The sequence below is a fragment of the Condylostylus longicornis genome, unplaced genomic scaffold (genome assembly GCF_029603195.1).
Source record: "Condylostylus longicornis isolate FDR11 unplaced genomic scaffold, ASM2960319v2 ptg000004l, whole genome shotgun sequence".
Lineage (NCBI taxonomy): Eukaryota > Metazoa > Arthropoda > Insecta > Diptera > Dolichopodidae > Condylostylus > Condylostylus longicornis.
Genome location: NW_026577973.1, coordinates 20,410,637 through 20,429,084, shown reverse-complemented (window position 1 = coordinate 20,429,084; position 18,448 = coordinate 20,410,637). Strand labels below are relative to the sequence as shown.

At 29.2% G+C, this 18,448-nt stretch overlaps 1 protein-coding gene across 3 annotated transcripts in view; it reads right to left on the bottom strand.

The window, feature by feature from the left end:
* The window catches only part of LOC129611827 (ectopic P granules protein 5 homolog), a 40,226-nt gene that overhangs the window by 4,365 nt on the left and 17,413 nt on the right, over positions 1 to 18,448 (bottom strand). For all 3 annotated transcript variants that reach the window (XM_055525229.1, XM_055525212.1, XM_055525220.1), the window contains 15 exons: positions 9,544 to 9,716; positions 6,370 to 6,534; positions 6,171 to 6,297; positions 3,788 to 4,098; positions 3,533 to 3,701; positions 3,326 to 3,468; positions 3,025 to 3,199; positions 2,391 to 2,963; positions 2,121 to 2,304; positions 1,846 to 2,064; positions 1,612 to 1,787; positions 1,223 to 1,548; positions 872 to 1,168; positions 307 to 470; positions 37 to 241 (listed from right to left, as the gene is read on the bottom strand). In XM_055525229.1, coding sequence (XP_055381204.1) covers positions 37 to 241; positions 307 to 470; positions 872 to 1,168; positions 1,223 to 1,548; positions 1,612 to 1,787; positions 1,846 to 2,064; positions 2,121 to 2,304; positions 2,391 to 2,963; positions 3,025 to 3,199; positions 3,326 to 3,468; positions 3,533 to 3,701; positions 3,788 to 4,098; positions 6,171 to 6,297; positions 6,370 to 6,534; positions 9,544 to 9,716 — 3,407 coding nt within the window. The remainder of the gene's footprint in view (positions 1 to 36; positions 242 to 306; positions 471 to 871; positions 1,169 to 1,222; positions 1,549 to 1,611; positions 1,788 to 1,845; positions 2,065 to 2,120; positions 2,305 to 2,390; positions 2,964 to 3,024; positions 3,200 to 3,325; positions 3,469 to 3,532; positions 3,702 to 3,787; positions 4,099 to 6,170; positions 6,298 to 6,369; positions 6,535 to 9,543; positions 9,717 to 18,448) is intronic.

Genomic DNA, 18,448 nt, shown 5'->3' with positions numbered 1-18,448 from the left:
TGCCTGATTTAGTGTATGAAAATAAAGAATGCTTACTTAATTTTTAAATTTCCTAAAATTTGACTTAAGTCTTGCAAAAACGTAATTTTCTCCGCCGGATTATTCATATTTTGTATTTTGTATAAGATAAATAAATGTAATACGAGGAAAAATTGTCCTTGAAGCAAAATCTGATAGTCGAAATTGTTGATGACATGCGACAAACGTTTGAAAATGTCCGCCCAGGACTGTGTTTTAGTATCTTTAAATGTATACATACATATATTTTTCAATTAAAATTATATTATTAAAATATTTTGATTTTACCTGTATTATGACTTTTAAAATATGTGTATAAGGTTTCTTCTAATAATAAATACATATTATAGTTGAATGTTTTACAAAGACCAAAACTGTTTAAGATTAAAGGTAAAGCGATACTTTTGGGGTTAGATACTGATTGCCAATATGTAATTGCATCAACCAAGGGTCTGTGTTGTAGAAATTTAATCAAAATTCGATATGCATACTTATGTATGTACATAAGTATAATATAAATATAGGGTTCTTTTTTTATTGGTATGAAAAGAAAACTTCCTTTTATTCGGAATAAAATACTTTTTTATTTTTTGCTAATATATTTTGTGCGCTACATACGCACTCTACCAAAGCTGATTTTCTTCTCAATCAGCTTTGGAAGAAAATCAGCTTTGATAAAGTGCGTATGTAGCGTACGAAATATATTAGCAAAAAATAAAAAAGTATTTTATTCCGAATAAAAGGAAGTTTTCTTTTCATACCAATAAAAAAAGAATTATATTTCGGAAAAATTATCAACCATTGAAAAAAATTTTTTTGAATAAATATAGGGGTTATAAACTCAGTTACTTACTTTGACAAAGTTTGATTTGTGTTTTGTAAAGGACCAATTATTTCAAACAATAAGTTTTGCCCCTCTATTTCTTGATCTTTTAAAGATCGTTCGTTTAATAATAACTCATCCAAATTATTGAGAATTGCCACTAGAGCATTGTGATGATATTTTAAGGCCTCCACATTTTTTAGCAATTTGTTGTTTTTGGATGAACACGAATATAAAATTTTTACCATAGTTCTAATGTATAAAACTCTTTTATATTTTACGCTATTATCGCTATCACTTGTCATTCCACAAATTTTTTCTAGCAACCTAAGAAAAACTTATCTATTACATTTATGTTATACAAATGAATCAAAATTTTACTTAAGTATAGCCTCGTTGATAGCATTATTTCCTGAGTCTTTATTTAGTAATGAATCTGAAGACAAAGTAAGCCAGTTTAACACTTCTTCAATATTTTTAACATCAAGTGTTTCCCAAGGATATTCTAAGGACTCATATAAAATTTTAGCTTGTGAGTTAGAATTTAAAGTAGGCTCAAAACTGATTTTGACAAAAATTGGTAACAATAAATTAATTGTATAAGATTGTCGTTTTAAGTCCCAAAAACTATAATTTTCTTTCATCCATATTGACCACTCAATTCGGCCGAAAATGTGACAAAGAAAAGCCTTACATGTCGGAGAACCCTTAAAAATATATACTTTTAATATAAATTTAGAGTGTTATCATTTTTTTTGGGATATTTTTACTTTGTTAAGAGTCCGATAGAAAAAATCAATGTGAGTTGTTTCTGGACTAAATTTTTCCCAATTTAGCTGCATGAGTTTTTTTTGTATTATTAAGCGAATTTCATCTTTCGACAGATCCCCATCTACAAAGTGATGTTGGTACCAACTGTATACATGACCCAGAATTGCATTTGACACTTGAAAACAAATTTTTTTGGTAATAATTCATGGGTTGTTAAAAGAACATCAACTCACCAGGTAGATATTTCAAAATGTACTGCAAAGTGTTGACAAATGAGTGAATCATAATTTCACTAACATCCAAGTAAGATGCATCCCAGGGCAATAAATCTTTACCATTTCCGGAAAAATTTTTTGACCAAACTGAATCTAAGTGTTGTAAATCATCTTGCTTATATATTGTAAGCCAAGGGGAATATAAATCAATGATAGGAGCAAATATTGAATCACATACTAAAAATAAATATTTTGTTAATTTTAAATGTATTAAATATGTACTTAAAAGTTACTTTGATTTCCCAGAATTCCAGGGTAAATTGAAATAGCTGAAGATATTATCGATCTATCTATCAAAGTAAACCACATCGACAATGATAAACAATAATTTTTGTATTTTGGATATAACCCATGTAAGCCGTTATTAAATCTTTCGTTTTGAAAATGTTGGGAAAATAGTTTAAAAATGTCATTTATCTAATAAAAAAAAAAGTTATATATTTTAAAGTATAAAATACTTCGAAAAAGTATCATAAAACTGTTATAGATTATATTTAGCTTACAGTTTTGAAATCAAAAAAATTCTGTCGATTTGCGAATTTTATGCATTCATCTTCAATATTCGTTTTCGATGACTCTAAAGTTAAGCTGTTGCATCCCACTTTTTTAAACAAAGAGTTTAACAAATCTAAAAGTACGACAGTGCAAATTTTTTGTTCTGCAATTTTATTTAAAATTATCTGCAAAACTTCCAAACAATTTCGGGGGAAATCATTATTGAAAATACAAACTAAATGTTGTCTAAATAAATCCTGAATTGAACCGCTTTCTGGTTTGTTCCAATTTTCCAAACCGTTAAATATCAGTTTTAACAATTGAGGTAGTAGGGTCATTTCCGAATTTGAAGATTTTAATCTATCGTTTACATTAAATTTTGATAGTAAAATAAAAAGCGTTTCACCATCATAGTTATTCAAATAGGCGTCTATTAAAAGTCTGTACATTTTTAAAAACACTTCAGGACTTGCTTTCAAAGGGATAAGAAGCTCAGAAAGTAACGGTAATAAATCAGGTCTTTTTAAACTCATATCTAATATTCTAGGCCCTTCTGTTATTTGGTTGTTTTGAATGAAAATCTGTAATGAAATTAAAAGTTAATATCGATTGTGCTTATTTTCTTATTAATTTATCTCTTACACCTAATTCACGGACAATACATGAAAAACTTTCATTGCATGGTTCAACAGTTTGAGTATTGGTCTGATTGTAGCTTTTCAAAATATCATAAAAAAAGTCAATTGCAACACGTGATACTTGAACATTGCCACTTTGGGTCTTCTCTGTGATTTCGGCTTGTGCTATTAGAAGACATCTTAAAATAAAGTAATTATTCGTATAAAATTATGCTTTAGAAATGATAAGTCTAGAAAAATTTGTAAAATGATGCATACAAAAAATATTTCTATTGAGGATAAAGGCTAAAATTTAATAAACTTACCTAACAATATGTTCCATATTTTGGATAGAATACACTAGAGCGTTAATATTGCTTTGGGATATTTCTTGAATATATTTTTCATACTTTTCTCTGTTATCGTCTACTTTTCTTTGTACACTTTCTATTTTTTGAGGACGTTTCAGCTGAAATCAAAAATACTTATAGAATCAATATAATGAGTATGTGATAATTTATTATGTATTATACTTTTAGAGTAATTGCTGCTGGACCGATACATGTTTTATTAAACCTTGTTATACTTGAACAATCTCGATATACTTCCTTTAAATAAGGTACATTTTTATATAAGAGTTGAATTTGTTCCTTAAAATTCGTATTCAAAGACTCCATTTCCTTGAATTTGAAATTGAAGTTTCTAAAAGAAAGTTTTGTTAAAAAATCTAGAGCTATTGCAATCTACTATAAAGCTTTTTCTTAAAAAGCAAAAAAACATTAATTTACTCAGTGAATTCATCAACATATTTTAATTCTCTTCTCAGTTCTTCCAGGATACGCGAATCAATCGATTTGATTGCTAACGGATTAAATAATAGTGGTATCTTTTGATAGCAAGGTGGTTCCAAAGGCTTTTCGTAAGACTTTAAATGGTTTTTAATGCGTTCTATCGCATTTATTTGCTTTTTTGTTTGTAATATGTCGTTAGATATGGGCTTCACTTCTTGAAGCCTAAAACAAAATCGGAGCCACTGACTGGACGCTTGTTTTTGTTGATCGCGAATCTTTCGAAGATATATAAATTCTGTCCAATGTTGCTGAAACATTTTAAAAGTTATTAATTATTTGTTTATTTTTTTCTGTGTCATACATGCAATTTTGATTTGATTACAATATAATGCACATTGCGATTGTATGGAATACGTTATTAAATAAATATATACATATGAGTATTAGAATAAATATTCTTGCGCTTATTTTCGAGCTCAATCTTTGACATACATAATATGAAATCAAGTTTTCCCCGAATAATTTGAAAAAAGAATCGTTAATACTTAAAGCGCAAATGAATATGTATGTGGTAAGTTGAACAATGTGGTTTTGAAGTTAGGAGACAGTGGGGTCCTATGCTGATGATATGACATTTTTTAAAAGGATTTCTTCATTAGCTGAATCCCAAGTACTTCAAAATGACTTAAATAACTTCTATGAATGGTGCTCCTTTAGCAATTTAAAGTTAAATGTAAGTTAACGTGCTGACAACGGTTTTTGCTACTAAGGATCTGGGAGCATAATTATGGTATGCACGAGGCGGTAAACAGAATGCTGCGTCTTGGGAATAAATATAAAGACAATTTAGATTTCACAATAACGAAAGACACTTTAAAGACGCACCTTTATAAACTTGGCAACTAGATTAAGTTTTTTATACTCGTACGAACGTATGTTCGAAGAGTATACTAAATTTGCCTTACCGTTTGTAACGCTAAGAAATAACGGTCTTAGATATAGACTGTATGTTTTTGATCAGCGTCAAATTCTGAGTTGATTTAGCTTTGTCTGTCCGTCCATCCCAACGATAACTCAAAAACCAATTGAGCTAAGTTCACCAAATTTACACAAATGATTTATTGTATTCAGTGCCAGAACCCTATTTAAATTGGAAATGATTGGGATACCGGTTCGGGTAGCTGCCATAAAACTTCAAAATTTGTTTGGCTATATCTCAGAAACTATTAAAGCTGTGGTATTGAAATTTCACACAAACGAACATATTAGTAGGGCCAATATGTCTCAAAAAATTCGTTGAAATTAGTTGGTTCCTTCTGGTACCTGCCATACAACTTCAAAAGTTATTTGGCTATATCTCAGAAACTATAAAAGCTATGGTATTGAAATTTCATACAAGCATATATATTAGTAGGGCCAATGTGTTTGATAAAAGCCGTTGGAATTGCTCGGCTCCTTCTGGTAGCTGCCATACAACTTCAATAGTAGTTTGGCACACAGTATTTTGAAAAGCACAGTACGAAATTTTGCATAAATTAATCTGGTAATACGACAACTCAAAGTCATAGTCTGTCCCATAGTCAGTTACGGCATATTTATTCGCACATAGGATGACAAATTCGTATCACAGAGTTGACAAGGTCAACTCTATTTTTTTCTCGTTTTTATTTATTTCTTTTCTATTACTATGACTTAAGTTTAATTTGTTAATAATACGAGTAGGTAATTATTAATTTCAATTTTGTATAAAAGTTCACCAGTTAGTGTCAATAACAACCAGAACTCAAATATCAAATTTCAAGAAATTCCATTAATCCGTTCCGTAGATATGGCAAAAAATATAAGATCTGCCCCCAATTTGGTTTACGAGCCCTGATTTTTCCAAAAAATTTTTAGATTCATTGTTTTCACACCCCGAATTTAAATATTAAATTTCAAGGAAATTTGTTCATTATTGCTCTTCATATAGGCAAATATGTAAAAACGGCCCGCAAAAAGGTCGATATCCAGAGGTCTGATATATTGCAAAAATTGATCAATCCGTGCCATAGCCAAAATAAACTGACATATAAAATTTAATCAAAATCGGTTCAGCCGAACTCGAGATATACGTGTGCACACACAGACCGACAGACCAACAGAGATCTCTCTAAATGTAGTTTATTTACGCTTCCTTACTATGGGGAAGTGCGTTCCCAGCCAAAACTCGACATTAAGAATTTGGTACCATCACATCACCTACCTTATTGTATACAATGAGGTTGGTAAAAAAGGCTTTGACAAAAGACTTTTTCATTTAAATTCTAATTTCTATTGAAATAAATAAATTTAAGTATTTTAAAGACAAAGCAATTGTGAATTTTTATAAGTTTGTACATGCCTCATTTCCATTTATAATGTCCATTAGCTTTTCTGTGTTGTACTGCGGAGGTAAATCGATTCGTTGCTGTTTTGATATTTTTTGTAAGTCTGTCTCTTCCAGCCATAATAAAAATGTTTTCATAATTCTAAAAAAAAATTAAATTTAAATTATTAGTAGATTAATAATACACGAGCAATACATTAGTAGAGTTTTTTACTTTGCACATTGCGTGTAAAAATACAATAGGACTTCATTGCCAGCATTTTCTGAAGATAATTTTGCATAGTTTTCTTCCGCTGATTTCATTCTTAATTTCATTTTCTTCATCAATGGAATATTAAATTCATAAAATTTGTCTGAGACAGCGTAAAAACTGTGAAACCTTAAAAATAAAATGTATCGTTTGTGATTAACGTATGATGCATACAAAATTTAAATAAACAGGGTTATCCGGAACTGGTACTAAAGCTCGCATGAGGTATTTCCTTGCATTATTTTAGGAAAAACAAGTTGTTCGTATTAGGAGTGGAAACAGAATTCGAACGCCAGGGGCTAGCTTTGTAGGGTTGAAGAAAATTATATTGCCAAAATTGTTCTCAAAAAAAAAAAAAATTGTCTTTTCAAAAAACGTTAATTATCTCTAATCTATCTTTTTTCTATTATTGTTTTTTCGTTGCGGTACATCAATCACTACAAATTGGACATATTTAACTAGAAATTTTCGAAATTAAGATTTAACTTATAACTTAATATACAACATGTTTGCTAAATCAAAGCTACAATATATAGAAAAATTTATAAATCTTTAATATAAAAGAAGCCCGTTCGAAAATCAGAGCACGCTTGAAGTTCTAAATCATTTTTCTTGTTCCCGTAGATCTGGAGTGTTACAAAAAAGTTAAGATTTAAGTTACAACTTAAAGCGCATATCTGAATTATGGAAAATCCCGATTTTAATGTCATAGGTATCGTTTTAAGTAATGTGATAACTTATGTATTATTTATATTGTTTTTTTTTTGTTATAAAAATCGATACAATTTATTTTGCTTTAGAACAGTCGGTTTTGTCACATATATTATCAATTTACCTGACAAACTGTAAGATAGTGATGTATGTAAAAAATGCGGTTAAGTTGTAAAATATTACGAACGTATGGAAAATATGAAAAAATCTGATGTGATCAGCATATAGCCAACCGCAATATGTATTGTATAGTTAAGTGAAAGTGTTACAGAATATTATAAAAATGCCTGTTAAATACTTCTTTCCAATTTTCAGGGCGTTAGTAAGCTTTTAGTTAACATACCTAGTAAAATGTAGATTTGCCTCTTAGTAGAGTTTCGCTTTGTGTCATTCGAATTCTCTGAAAAGCTCGATAACAACCAGAGCTCAAATATAAAATTTCAAGAATTTCCATCAATCCATTCCGTACATATGGTAACAAATGTAAAATCATTCCCCAGTTAGGTTTCCGAGCCCCGAGAGTTCCAAAACATTAATGTGTTCATTGTATTAAAAATTTAAATATTAAATTTGAAGGAAATTGTTTAATTACTTCTCTTTATATGGGCAAAAGTCTAAAATTGGCCCAAAAAAAGTCCAGTTCTTAAGGCCTGATATATCCCAAAAGTTGATCAACCCGTGACATAGCCAAAACAAACCCATATACACAATTTCATGAAAATCGGTTCAGCCGAACTTGAAATACACGCGTGTACACACAGAGAGACAAACAGATAAACCGACACCTCTCTAAAAATAGTTTATTTATGCTTCCCTACGACGAAGACGTGCGTTCCCGCCGAAAACTCAATATGCAAAATTTGTTGCCATCACATAACCTCCCTTATTGTATGCAATTCGGTTGGTAAAAAGAAGCGATTTGTTTTTGACATTATTAAGATTTTTCAAAAATTTTCCAGTTTTATAATTAAAATTTTATGTTTAAGCAGCTTTCAAAAACTCTCAAAGAGACTTACATGTATGCAATACGTGTCATAATAAACTGTATGCATTACCGTTATGAAAATTTGTTAATGGAGGAAAAAAAATTGCGAACAACACATTGTTCAAATTTCAACTAATACGAATTTATAAAAATAAAATATAATCTAAATCATCAACTTCCAATAGATTGAATACCAGTTGAGGATCACACTACTTCAGCAATAGTAATAAAACTTTTTGTGTGCTTAAATAAATAAAAAACTAAGTTAATGGCTTTTGATGCCATGCAGAAGATAGAATAAATGGACAGAATATTGACAATCAGGGTTCATTGAGCAAACCAATAATGAGTTTATATCAAAAAATATTTGTATGAAAAAAAAAGCTAAAGCAAAAGTTTCGGAGTACTTTAGTAATTTCTATGAACTTTAATGGTATGATTTGGATTCATGATAAAAGTGATTATATGCTTTTTGATAAAGATACGAAAAAAACGTAAACACAATCAATTTAGATAATGGCAACATTGAATCGCATCTTCTTTCTTGCTTATATGTAAATAAATAAAATTGAAATTAAATGAAACAAGCAAATGTTTATTAAAAAATTTAGTCATGATGCTGATGATGGAATGTTAGCATTCTGGAATGCATTCATGTGCTATTTCTGTATTATATTTTTTATTGTTTTATTTTTTTATTATTTTTATTGTTTTATTGGTATTTCAAGCATTATAAAACAAATAATTAACAAGGTGTTTGGCATAAGGTGGCAAATAATTTCAGGAATAATTCTTTGATCAAATGAGCAAAAAATTGTGTGGGTAGTCTAGCAGGAGGAAGGATGTCGATGTACTTGTTATCAAGCTACAACAAGTTAAAAAAAATGGTGAAAGATTTTCGGAACCATGCGATATACAGTAACGAACTGTGGCTTGTTTTACAGACAATGCATTGCTATTTATTTTCGGTCCAACAATTAATTTGATTTAAGCCACAGTTTTCGGGATAAAGCTCGTCAAAGTTAGAATTTTTGTTTTTTTTAAATCCTGAAATTTCTCGAAATTTTGTGTTTTTTTTTGGTTGCGCCACAATGAAATCTAAAAGTTAACCCATATAACAATGCAGGAAAAATCTGATTATTTTTTTTCAACATGTGTAGTTCGAAAAAGAGTATATTTGCACCAACGGCATTCATACATATTTTAATGAATCAAAGAAATTATTTGCCGCCTTATGCGATTCCACATACATATATATATATACACGTATATTATACGATACAAAAAAATATCAAAATTATATTAAACTATTTACCACTGTATAATATTAATATTAATTTTCTATAATATTAATATTAATTTTGAGGTTTTTTTAAGAAGCAATCGACTACTTTGTAATAAGAATATGTCATATTATTTCCTAAGAAAAATATTTGCTTTACCTGACTTCCTCTGAATTTAAATTTATTCGTGCTAAATATAGAAGAAAAAACTTTTGTCCAAAAATTGGCAATAAAGGATGATTTACATCTGAATTTGCTATTAAATTTGCATATTTATATAACACCAAAGATGAAGCAGGAAATGGTTGATAGCCAATCGCGTTACAGCTTCTCTATGGAAATAAAAGTAAAAAAAAAATTAATCATAAGTTTAACACAATTTTTCTGCATTTACAATACATATTAATTTAAGTGTTTGTATTTATAATATAATTATTGCATATGTAAATTATGAATAACTATTATGTAAACAAATTAAGTGAAAATCAGTCCTTTTCAAAAACCCTGTAGCTGAAAATCTCTATGGTCGTAATAGGTTGAAAAACGGAGTTGAATTTTACGGGGTTTAACAAATGTATCAGTTAATAAAAAATCAATGAGCCATATATGTAGGTATTTTGCTATTATGGGTAAAAAGTTAGCTGAAAAGTATCCGTGACTTCAATGCGCTCACAACGTAAATTTTACAAAGTATCAAGTTCCAAAAAGTTTAGTAAAAGCTCTTGACATTGCACACTTTTCCTAAATGCGTTTTATACGTAGTAGAGACGTAAAATAAAAGTAAATCGGGTGTCGAAAAAAATCGAGCACGCCTTTCTTATACCTTGTCATATAAATGTTACCAGAAATAACCGATGAAATAAACTAGCATATATTTTCAGCAATAAAGTTCTAGTTATCAATTTTGTTTTCCTAATGAAAATGCTATGTTTTTAATGATGTGGTAACGTTTTATAAAAATTAACATTTGAACAGAACTTTAAATTGAAATTTTCAAATAAACGTGAAAGTTATATTGATATGGTAAAAATTGTATTCCAAAATGTACGAAAAGCTTTAGTAGTTTTTCTACAATGTTAAGGTATTGAAAGCTCTGAGACGGTACTACAACCGTATTAATACGTACTTAAATCTTTTTTAAAGCATTATTGAAGACACGGTATATTAATAAATTATATTACACACAAGTGAAAACAAAAAAATCGTATGAAATTCAACTAGTTTCTTAACAACAGTTTTTCAATACGTTCAATTCTCTCAAGACGTCTAACTCAATAGATTCGTTTAAAATGTTTACAAACATATCCCCTGTCTTCGCTCTTTCAAACAAATAACCTGTTATCAAAAAAGCAATACGGTTTCAAAAAAAGGTCCAATACAGAAACAGTATTGTTTTATAGGTTATCTATAGTTCAAGAACTGAAAAATAATAAAAAAATCTGATGTAATCAGCACATAACCGACAGCAATGTATATTGTCTAGATTAGTAAAAATATTCCAGATGACTATGAAAATGCGTTTTAAACACTTCTTTACACATTTAAGGGCATTAATAGGCTTTTAGTTAACATACCAGGAAAAATGTGAATTCGGCTCTTAGTAGAGTTTCATTTTGTGCCATCCGAATTATACGAAAAACTCTCCAGTAACTTCACTTAACAACCAGAGAAATTCCAAGAAATTCAATCAATTCGTTCCGTAGATATGATAAAAAATGTAAAATTGACCCCTAGATCAGTTTGTGAGCTCTGATCTTTCCAATAAATTTACAGATTCATTGTTTATATACAAAAATGTATATTTGGCCCGTAGTAAAAGTCCAGTTGCTGATGCCTGATTTCTTCCAAAAGTTAGGAATTTTCACGGACGGTCGAGCAAAGCTTATATATGAAATTTCAAGTAAATCAAGCAAAAACTAATTCAGGTTACAACAGAAATCGTAAGAGTAGACAATTTTCTCATAGTTATAAAAAAAAATAATGAACCAGAACCGATAGACATTTGAAATAACGAATCCTCTACAAATTTTCGGGAACGAGCCAAAAACAGCTTCCCTATATAGTAGTAAAAAATTCCATCAAAAGCTTGACGTTCACAATTGATACTGGAGCAGAATTCAGCATCATTGAGGGAAAAACACACTGTTTAATAAAGCCTTAGGCCACAATATTCATACAAATATTAATTGTAGATTTCCTCTTTTCGAAATTTTTAACGAAACAAATATGTTTGTCGAATTTTTAGAATTTAAATTCCAAGAAGAATTTTACGGTCTCATAGGAAATATTTTGTGCGCTTTAAATGCTACTATATAATTTATTGAGATCGCTACTATACTTTATAAAGATCGAATATTGAAAACTTCAAACTCAATAATTCCCCTTTATTTATACCAAGACGAAGAAAATTACAGGAAAAGTTTTTTTAACGAAAATATGATTGAACTGCTTTCAAGAGAAATTATACTTATTCGATTACATTTAAGCATCACATTTGAATGATGAAGAAATTAGGCTTTTACATAAATGAACTTTAAAAAATAAGAAAATTTGTTATAAGGAAGATGTTAATTTAACCTTCAACCTTCATAAGCCACATTAAGCACTCTATTTAAAAAAAAATGAAAACCCTGTGTACTCTAAATTGTATCTAAATTGCTGATAAAAGTGGCACACCAAAATGACGCATTGTCATTGATTATCGAAAATTGAAAGAAATAGTTATTGAAAACCCTAATTATTCAACTACCTTGCATTTGGGTAAAGGATCTCACCAAGTCGAGGTAGAGCCTAAAAATACACCCAGAATTGCTTTTTCCACATCAACTGGGCATTACGAGTTTATAACAATGCCATTTGGGCTAAGAAACGTGCCCTCGACCTTTCAGCGTTTAATGAACGATGTCTTGAAAGAATTTATTAATAAAATTAGCAGAGTACATATGGATGACATTCTAATTTATTCAAATCCGTCCAAAAAATTTTAAGAAAGTTAACCGAAATAAACTTAAAGATCCAAATAAACTAATGTGCTTTTTTATGTAAACAAACAGAGTTTCTTGGTCACGTTATAACTAACGAAGGTATAAAACCTAATCCGACAAAATTCGAATCTATCTCAAACATGGGTTTGCCTAAAACCGATGTTTGTTATGAACAAAGAAATTGAGAAATTGTTAGGTATTACGGGATATTACCGAAAGTTCATTAGGGATAATGCAAAAATTGCTTATCCTTTAACAAAATATTTGAAAAAAGGCGCAAAAATTAATTTAAAATGTAATGAATATATAAATACCTTTAATATATTAAAAGACCTCTTGATAAGTAAACCAATTTTACCTTATCCTGGCTTCGAAAACCCTTTCGTTATAACAACAGATGATGTAGCATAATCAAAATATTTAAAGTAATCATCCAATTTCATATATTTCTAGAACCATAAATAAACATTTAGATCAATTGTTCATTTTTAATAAAGATTCATCCAATATCGAGGATCCGGTAGATCTCTCAATACTCTTAATAAAGATCCATCCAATATCGAGGATTCGGTAGATCTCTCGATACTCTTAATAAAGATCCATCACGAGGATCCAGTAGATTATATTTACACATTCGAAAATATTTAAATATCAAATATTTCTAAAGAGGGGATAAAACCAAAATTTTTTGAATGAAAATTATTAATAAAGTAAAAAATTCTATAAACATTAGTAACAATAAGAGCAATTTACTAGAGCTAATGAGAAAAGTACTTTTAGACAAAGGTCTAATGTGCGTTTATTGTGAAGATAATTAACTTTTTATCAATTTCCATGATTTATATGTAAAATATTTTTCATCCAATAAATATCTAAAAATTTTGAAATCTTCAATACCATTAATTAAAATGACCGATAGAGAAAAACTATTAAAAACTATTACACCAGACCATTTGTATAAAAATCACAGTGGTGTAGCGGAAGTATTTTCCGAGATAAAAAGTAAATATTATTGTCTAAACTTTTTAACGATAATTACAAAAGTAAATAATAACTGTGATACATGTAAAGTAGCTAAACACGACGGAAATCCACCAAAAATACCCTTTCAAATTTCCTATGTACCACATCATTTTATCGTTATACTTCACATGGACGTTTAATATCCAGAAGGAAATGAAATGTATCTAACTACCATTGACAAATTTTTAAAATACGCAACTTTACAAAAACTAAACGACAGAAACTCGATCTCAATTTTGAACTGTATCAAGCAAAGAATACAAACTTTAGGAAAAATGAAAAAATTGGTGTCAGACGGTGATAGATGTAAACACCGGAAAAAAACGGGTAATAGTGATATCGAGAGGCGTCATGGTACCCTTAACGAGCATTCAAGGATCATGAGCGCCGAACGTGATAAAGATGATCTAGATGATGCTCTTTACAAAATAATACAATGTTATAACTACACAATTCATTCGACAACGAAACTTATTCCTATAGATTTTACAACAAAAAATTTTGATAAAACTGACATCCAAAATTTGAAAAATAAATATGGAAATTAAAAATTAATCAGGCTAGAAAAATTGAATGCAAAAACGGATAAGGGTTTCCAACTAGCAGATAATATAGATAGGAAAAAGCAAATAGCCAAAAATTCAACAAAATATAAAAAATAGTCACTAGTAATAATACTAGCAAAATCTAGAAGTAACTCCTATTTATACTGAATATAAGTTTACTCTACTAAAGTTGGAAGAGCAGTCTATGGTAGATCATTACACAAGAATTTAGCATATTACAAATTTAAGAGAAATTGTCGATGTTTACAAAATCATTATAGAAAATATAAACAAAATGTCAACAATTATAAAGACAACCCTGATTTTATTTAGTCTTACGCCACAATACAAAGACCATAAAACCACGTTTCCATTGAATTAAGTGAGGGTTAATTAACTTTCTAGGAAGCACTGTTATATTCGTTACTGGAAACATGGACTCCGAAGATGCTAAAGAAATATATGATCATCCAACAAATCTCGCTACGAACTCGAAACAATTCTTGGAACAATCAAATAAACAAATAATCAATAACAAAGAATTGTCGTCTGCTCTTCAGAATATCACTAATCATTTAAATAAACAAAAATCAAAAATTGATAAATTCCTTAGAGATCAAAAATTGATAAATTGATTGAGGAAATCGAAACACTAAATGTCACAGCAAACACATTACCATTTATGAAAAGTGACTTACTACAAAACAATGAAAATATATAATTGTAGTTATTTCAAATCAACCTTTTGCAAAGAAAAATATTTCAAAGCCATTGTATTGGCCTTCCTAATTCAAAATATGAACAAATTAACACTGGAAATGTTAAAATTCTTATAAATAATAATGAAGTTTTTGATTATACTTCTAAAATTGGTTCTAAAAAAGATTTGAAATATCCTATGGAAGGATGTATTATCAGTAAAAGTTGAATTCAATAAAGAAAAAACATTTGAAGAAATAAAGTAACGAATACTTGTTACAAGACATTTAGATTTAGATTTAGATTAATTAATAACTGTTCAAATCACAAAATTATGTATAAAAATACGTTTTCTAATAACATACATGAGTTCAAAGGTCATGTTAGCATGCCATTACAAACTTAACACATAAAAAGTATTGATAACATTACATTAGAAAATTTATATATTTAAAAAATACAAAATAGAAAAACAATTGATTATGTAGAATTTAAAAACAACTCCCCTATTATAACCATAATGATTCTAATTATAATATGGATAATTTTTATTAAAGTTAAATTAAAAATAAAGTTGGGTCAAACCAATGGTTTGTATTGTAGCACTTTTCCCTTCAGCAAGTGAAAATTCTGCTTTTAAATACAGTCTATGTATACCTATCACACATTTTAAAAATTATTTTCATTCATATGCAAAACTCATTCTAGGATTGCATGTATTTAGGATGATACATACATGCAGTCTTTGAAATAAAGCAAAAATTAATATAAAGAGGGGTTAACATAATGCTCGATTTTAAGGTTTAATTATGTGAGTTAAGAAAAATAATTATATTTTTTAATGTCATGGAATTTACGGTTAGCTTTTTGTGTTTATAGAAATTTGAAAAACCTTGCGGTTTCGGAAATATAAGGTGCCAAAAATTCAAATTTTACAAATTTCAAGAGGCAATAACTTGAGAGGGGAAGGAGATGGAAAAAAAACTTTCTTCCAACGAAATGAACTATGTATTTGTTAATGTCTAAAAGTCCATAAAATTTCAAGCTTCTACAGGTTGGGGTCTAGAAAATAAACGACATCAAAAATTTGGAAAAAACGGACTTTAGATAACGGTAAATTTGAGCGGCCATTTTGTTTTTTTAAAGTTAACCTTTAGTATACCCCGCTAGGGGAAGCAAGCCACTGCCTTTCTGCGTTTGCAAAATTTGAAAAATCCGTATGATTTCATTGCACTAAATAGTTAAAGAATGGCATTTTTAGGGTTTTGGGGGGGTATAACTTCTAAAGGGGGGGAGATAGATAAAAATTTTGTTCTACGAAAATAAGTTTCTAGTAAAAATCCATGTACGTACAAAATTTTAGCTTTCTATCTTCAAGGGTGTAGAAGTTTTGTAAACAGACACACGGACAGACGGACGGACGGAGAGAGTGAAACTAATAAGCACTTTTTTTCAAATTTTTTTTGGAAAAGTGCTAATAAGTAACAAAAAAATTAAATGCATATACCTAAGATTTCCGGGACGGAAATTTCTAGTGAGAAAAGTGTCATATTCAACTAATACACAATTAATGACCACCTGATTATGCTTATTCTAAATGCTTATTATAAACATGAATCGATAATTCCAAACAAACATGTTCGACTTTTGTTGAAGAAAACATTCACACGGTAAAACTTTTCACACAGTCTCTAAACATAATACATACTTTATTGAATATAATAACTGTATTTTATTCGTATCTTTATTTTTTTATTATACGTACGAACGTATGTTCGAAAGGTATTATATACTAAATTTGTCTTACCGTTTGTAACGCTAAGAAATAATGGTCTTAGATATAAACTCAAGTGTATGTTTTTGATTAGCGTCGAATTCTGGGTCGATTTAGCTTTGTCTGTCCGTTCTTTCGTCCCAACGATAACTCAAAAACTAAATGAGCTCAGTTCACCAAATTTTCACAAATTATTTTTTATAGTAAATGCCAGAACCATATTTAAATTGGATATGATCGGGGTACTGATTCGAGTAGCTGCCATACAACTCCAAAATTTATTTGACTATATCTTAGAAACTATAAAAGCTTCAATATTGAAATTTCACACAAGCGGATATATTAGTAGGACCAATGTGTTTGATAAAAGTCGTTGAAATTCCTTGGCTCTTTCTGGCAGCTGCCATACAACTTCAAAAGTTAATTGGCTATATCTCAAAAGCTATAAAAGCTGTGATATTGAAATTTCACACAAGCTAATATTTTAGTTGGGCTAATGTGTTTGATAAAATTCGTTGCAATGCTTGACTTTTCCTGGTAGTTTGGCCATATCTTAGAAAATATTGAAAAGACAGTACCGAAATTTTGCAAAGATTAATATGGTAATACGGCAACTTAAAGTCATAGTCTGTCCCGTAGTCAGCTATAGCATATTTATTCGCACATTCGTACAGGTATCACAGAGTTGACACGGTCAACTGTATTTTTTCTAGTTTTTATTGGTTGTTTTTGTTTTTATTATAAATTTAAAATGTAGAATAAACAAAACTATTATAACTTACTGTAAAATTTTATGCTTAATTAAAATAATAAAATCAATCTTGATTCAAACATAAACGAGGAAGGTTTTTTCACATTATTTAAACATTTACCACTTAAAAAAATTAATAGATCATCAGTAAATAAAGTAAACTTTATTGGCATTTTGATTTTTTTTGCAATACTATTAATATGTATTACAAATAATGCAACAGAAAGTACCGAGCCTTGTGGAATAAATTTCCTGCTATATCAATTTTCTTCAGTTCATCTATTATACCTCTCCTCCATACCATGTCATAAGCTTTTTCCAGGTTGAAAAATATTGATAAAGTGAATTATTTTTAGAGAAGGATTTTATTATTTCACTTTCGAAATTTCAAGATTATCTAAGGTGTTCCTTTTCTTCCTAAAGTTCCTTTTCTTCCTAAATTTTTTTTATAGATACCAACTAAGTCTTCTAGTAATTATTCTCTCAAGTAACTTACAAATGCAATTTGTTAGAGATATTGGTTGGTAGCTACTGACATTGGTTGGATATTTCCCTAGTTTCAAAATTGGAACTAAAATCGCTTTTCTCTAATTTTCCGGAAAAATGCTTTAAGTCCATATAACATTAAACAGATTCAGTTAAACCACTTTATCATCCGTATTTAAGTTCAAAACCATAATGTATTTGGTCAGATTCGGGTGAACTTCCTTTAGTGGAACAGTGGTATCTTTTCTCTTTCCTCTCAATATCTTACGAATTCCTCACAGTAATTATTAGTACTTGAAACTTTTTGAAAATCCTCTAAAAGTAGAATACAAATTTTTTCTTTAAAAGTTACAATTTGGCCATTATCTATTGTAGTAATGATTTCCTTCAAACTTTTCTTTCCATTTATTGCTCTAAATTTTTCAAATATTGCAGATGTAATTTATGCATGACCTATAGTTTTTCCAGCTCTCGTTTTTATAGTATCTAATAAGTCGTCAACTTTCATACTTAGATCGTATAAACTTTTTGAAATCGTTCAAATCCATAGCTTTCCTATATTTTTTGAATAATTTTTCTCTTTTTAGTATTGATCTTTTAATTTCTGGTTTCCACCATGAAACTCTACGCCTACTCTACGGAGAAGTGAACTCTGAAATAAAACAAAATCAATGCAACGACCAAACAAAAGGATTTTATACCCCAGGTGGTAATCCAGTAAATCTGAACAATCCACACTCTTCGGAGGCTGGTCTCACGGATTCTGGGGGAGACGTTTATTGCATTAAACAACTACTAACGA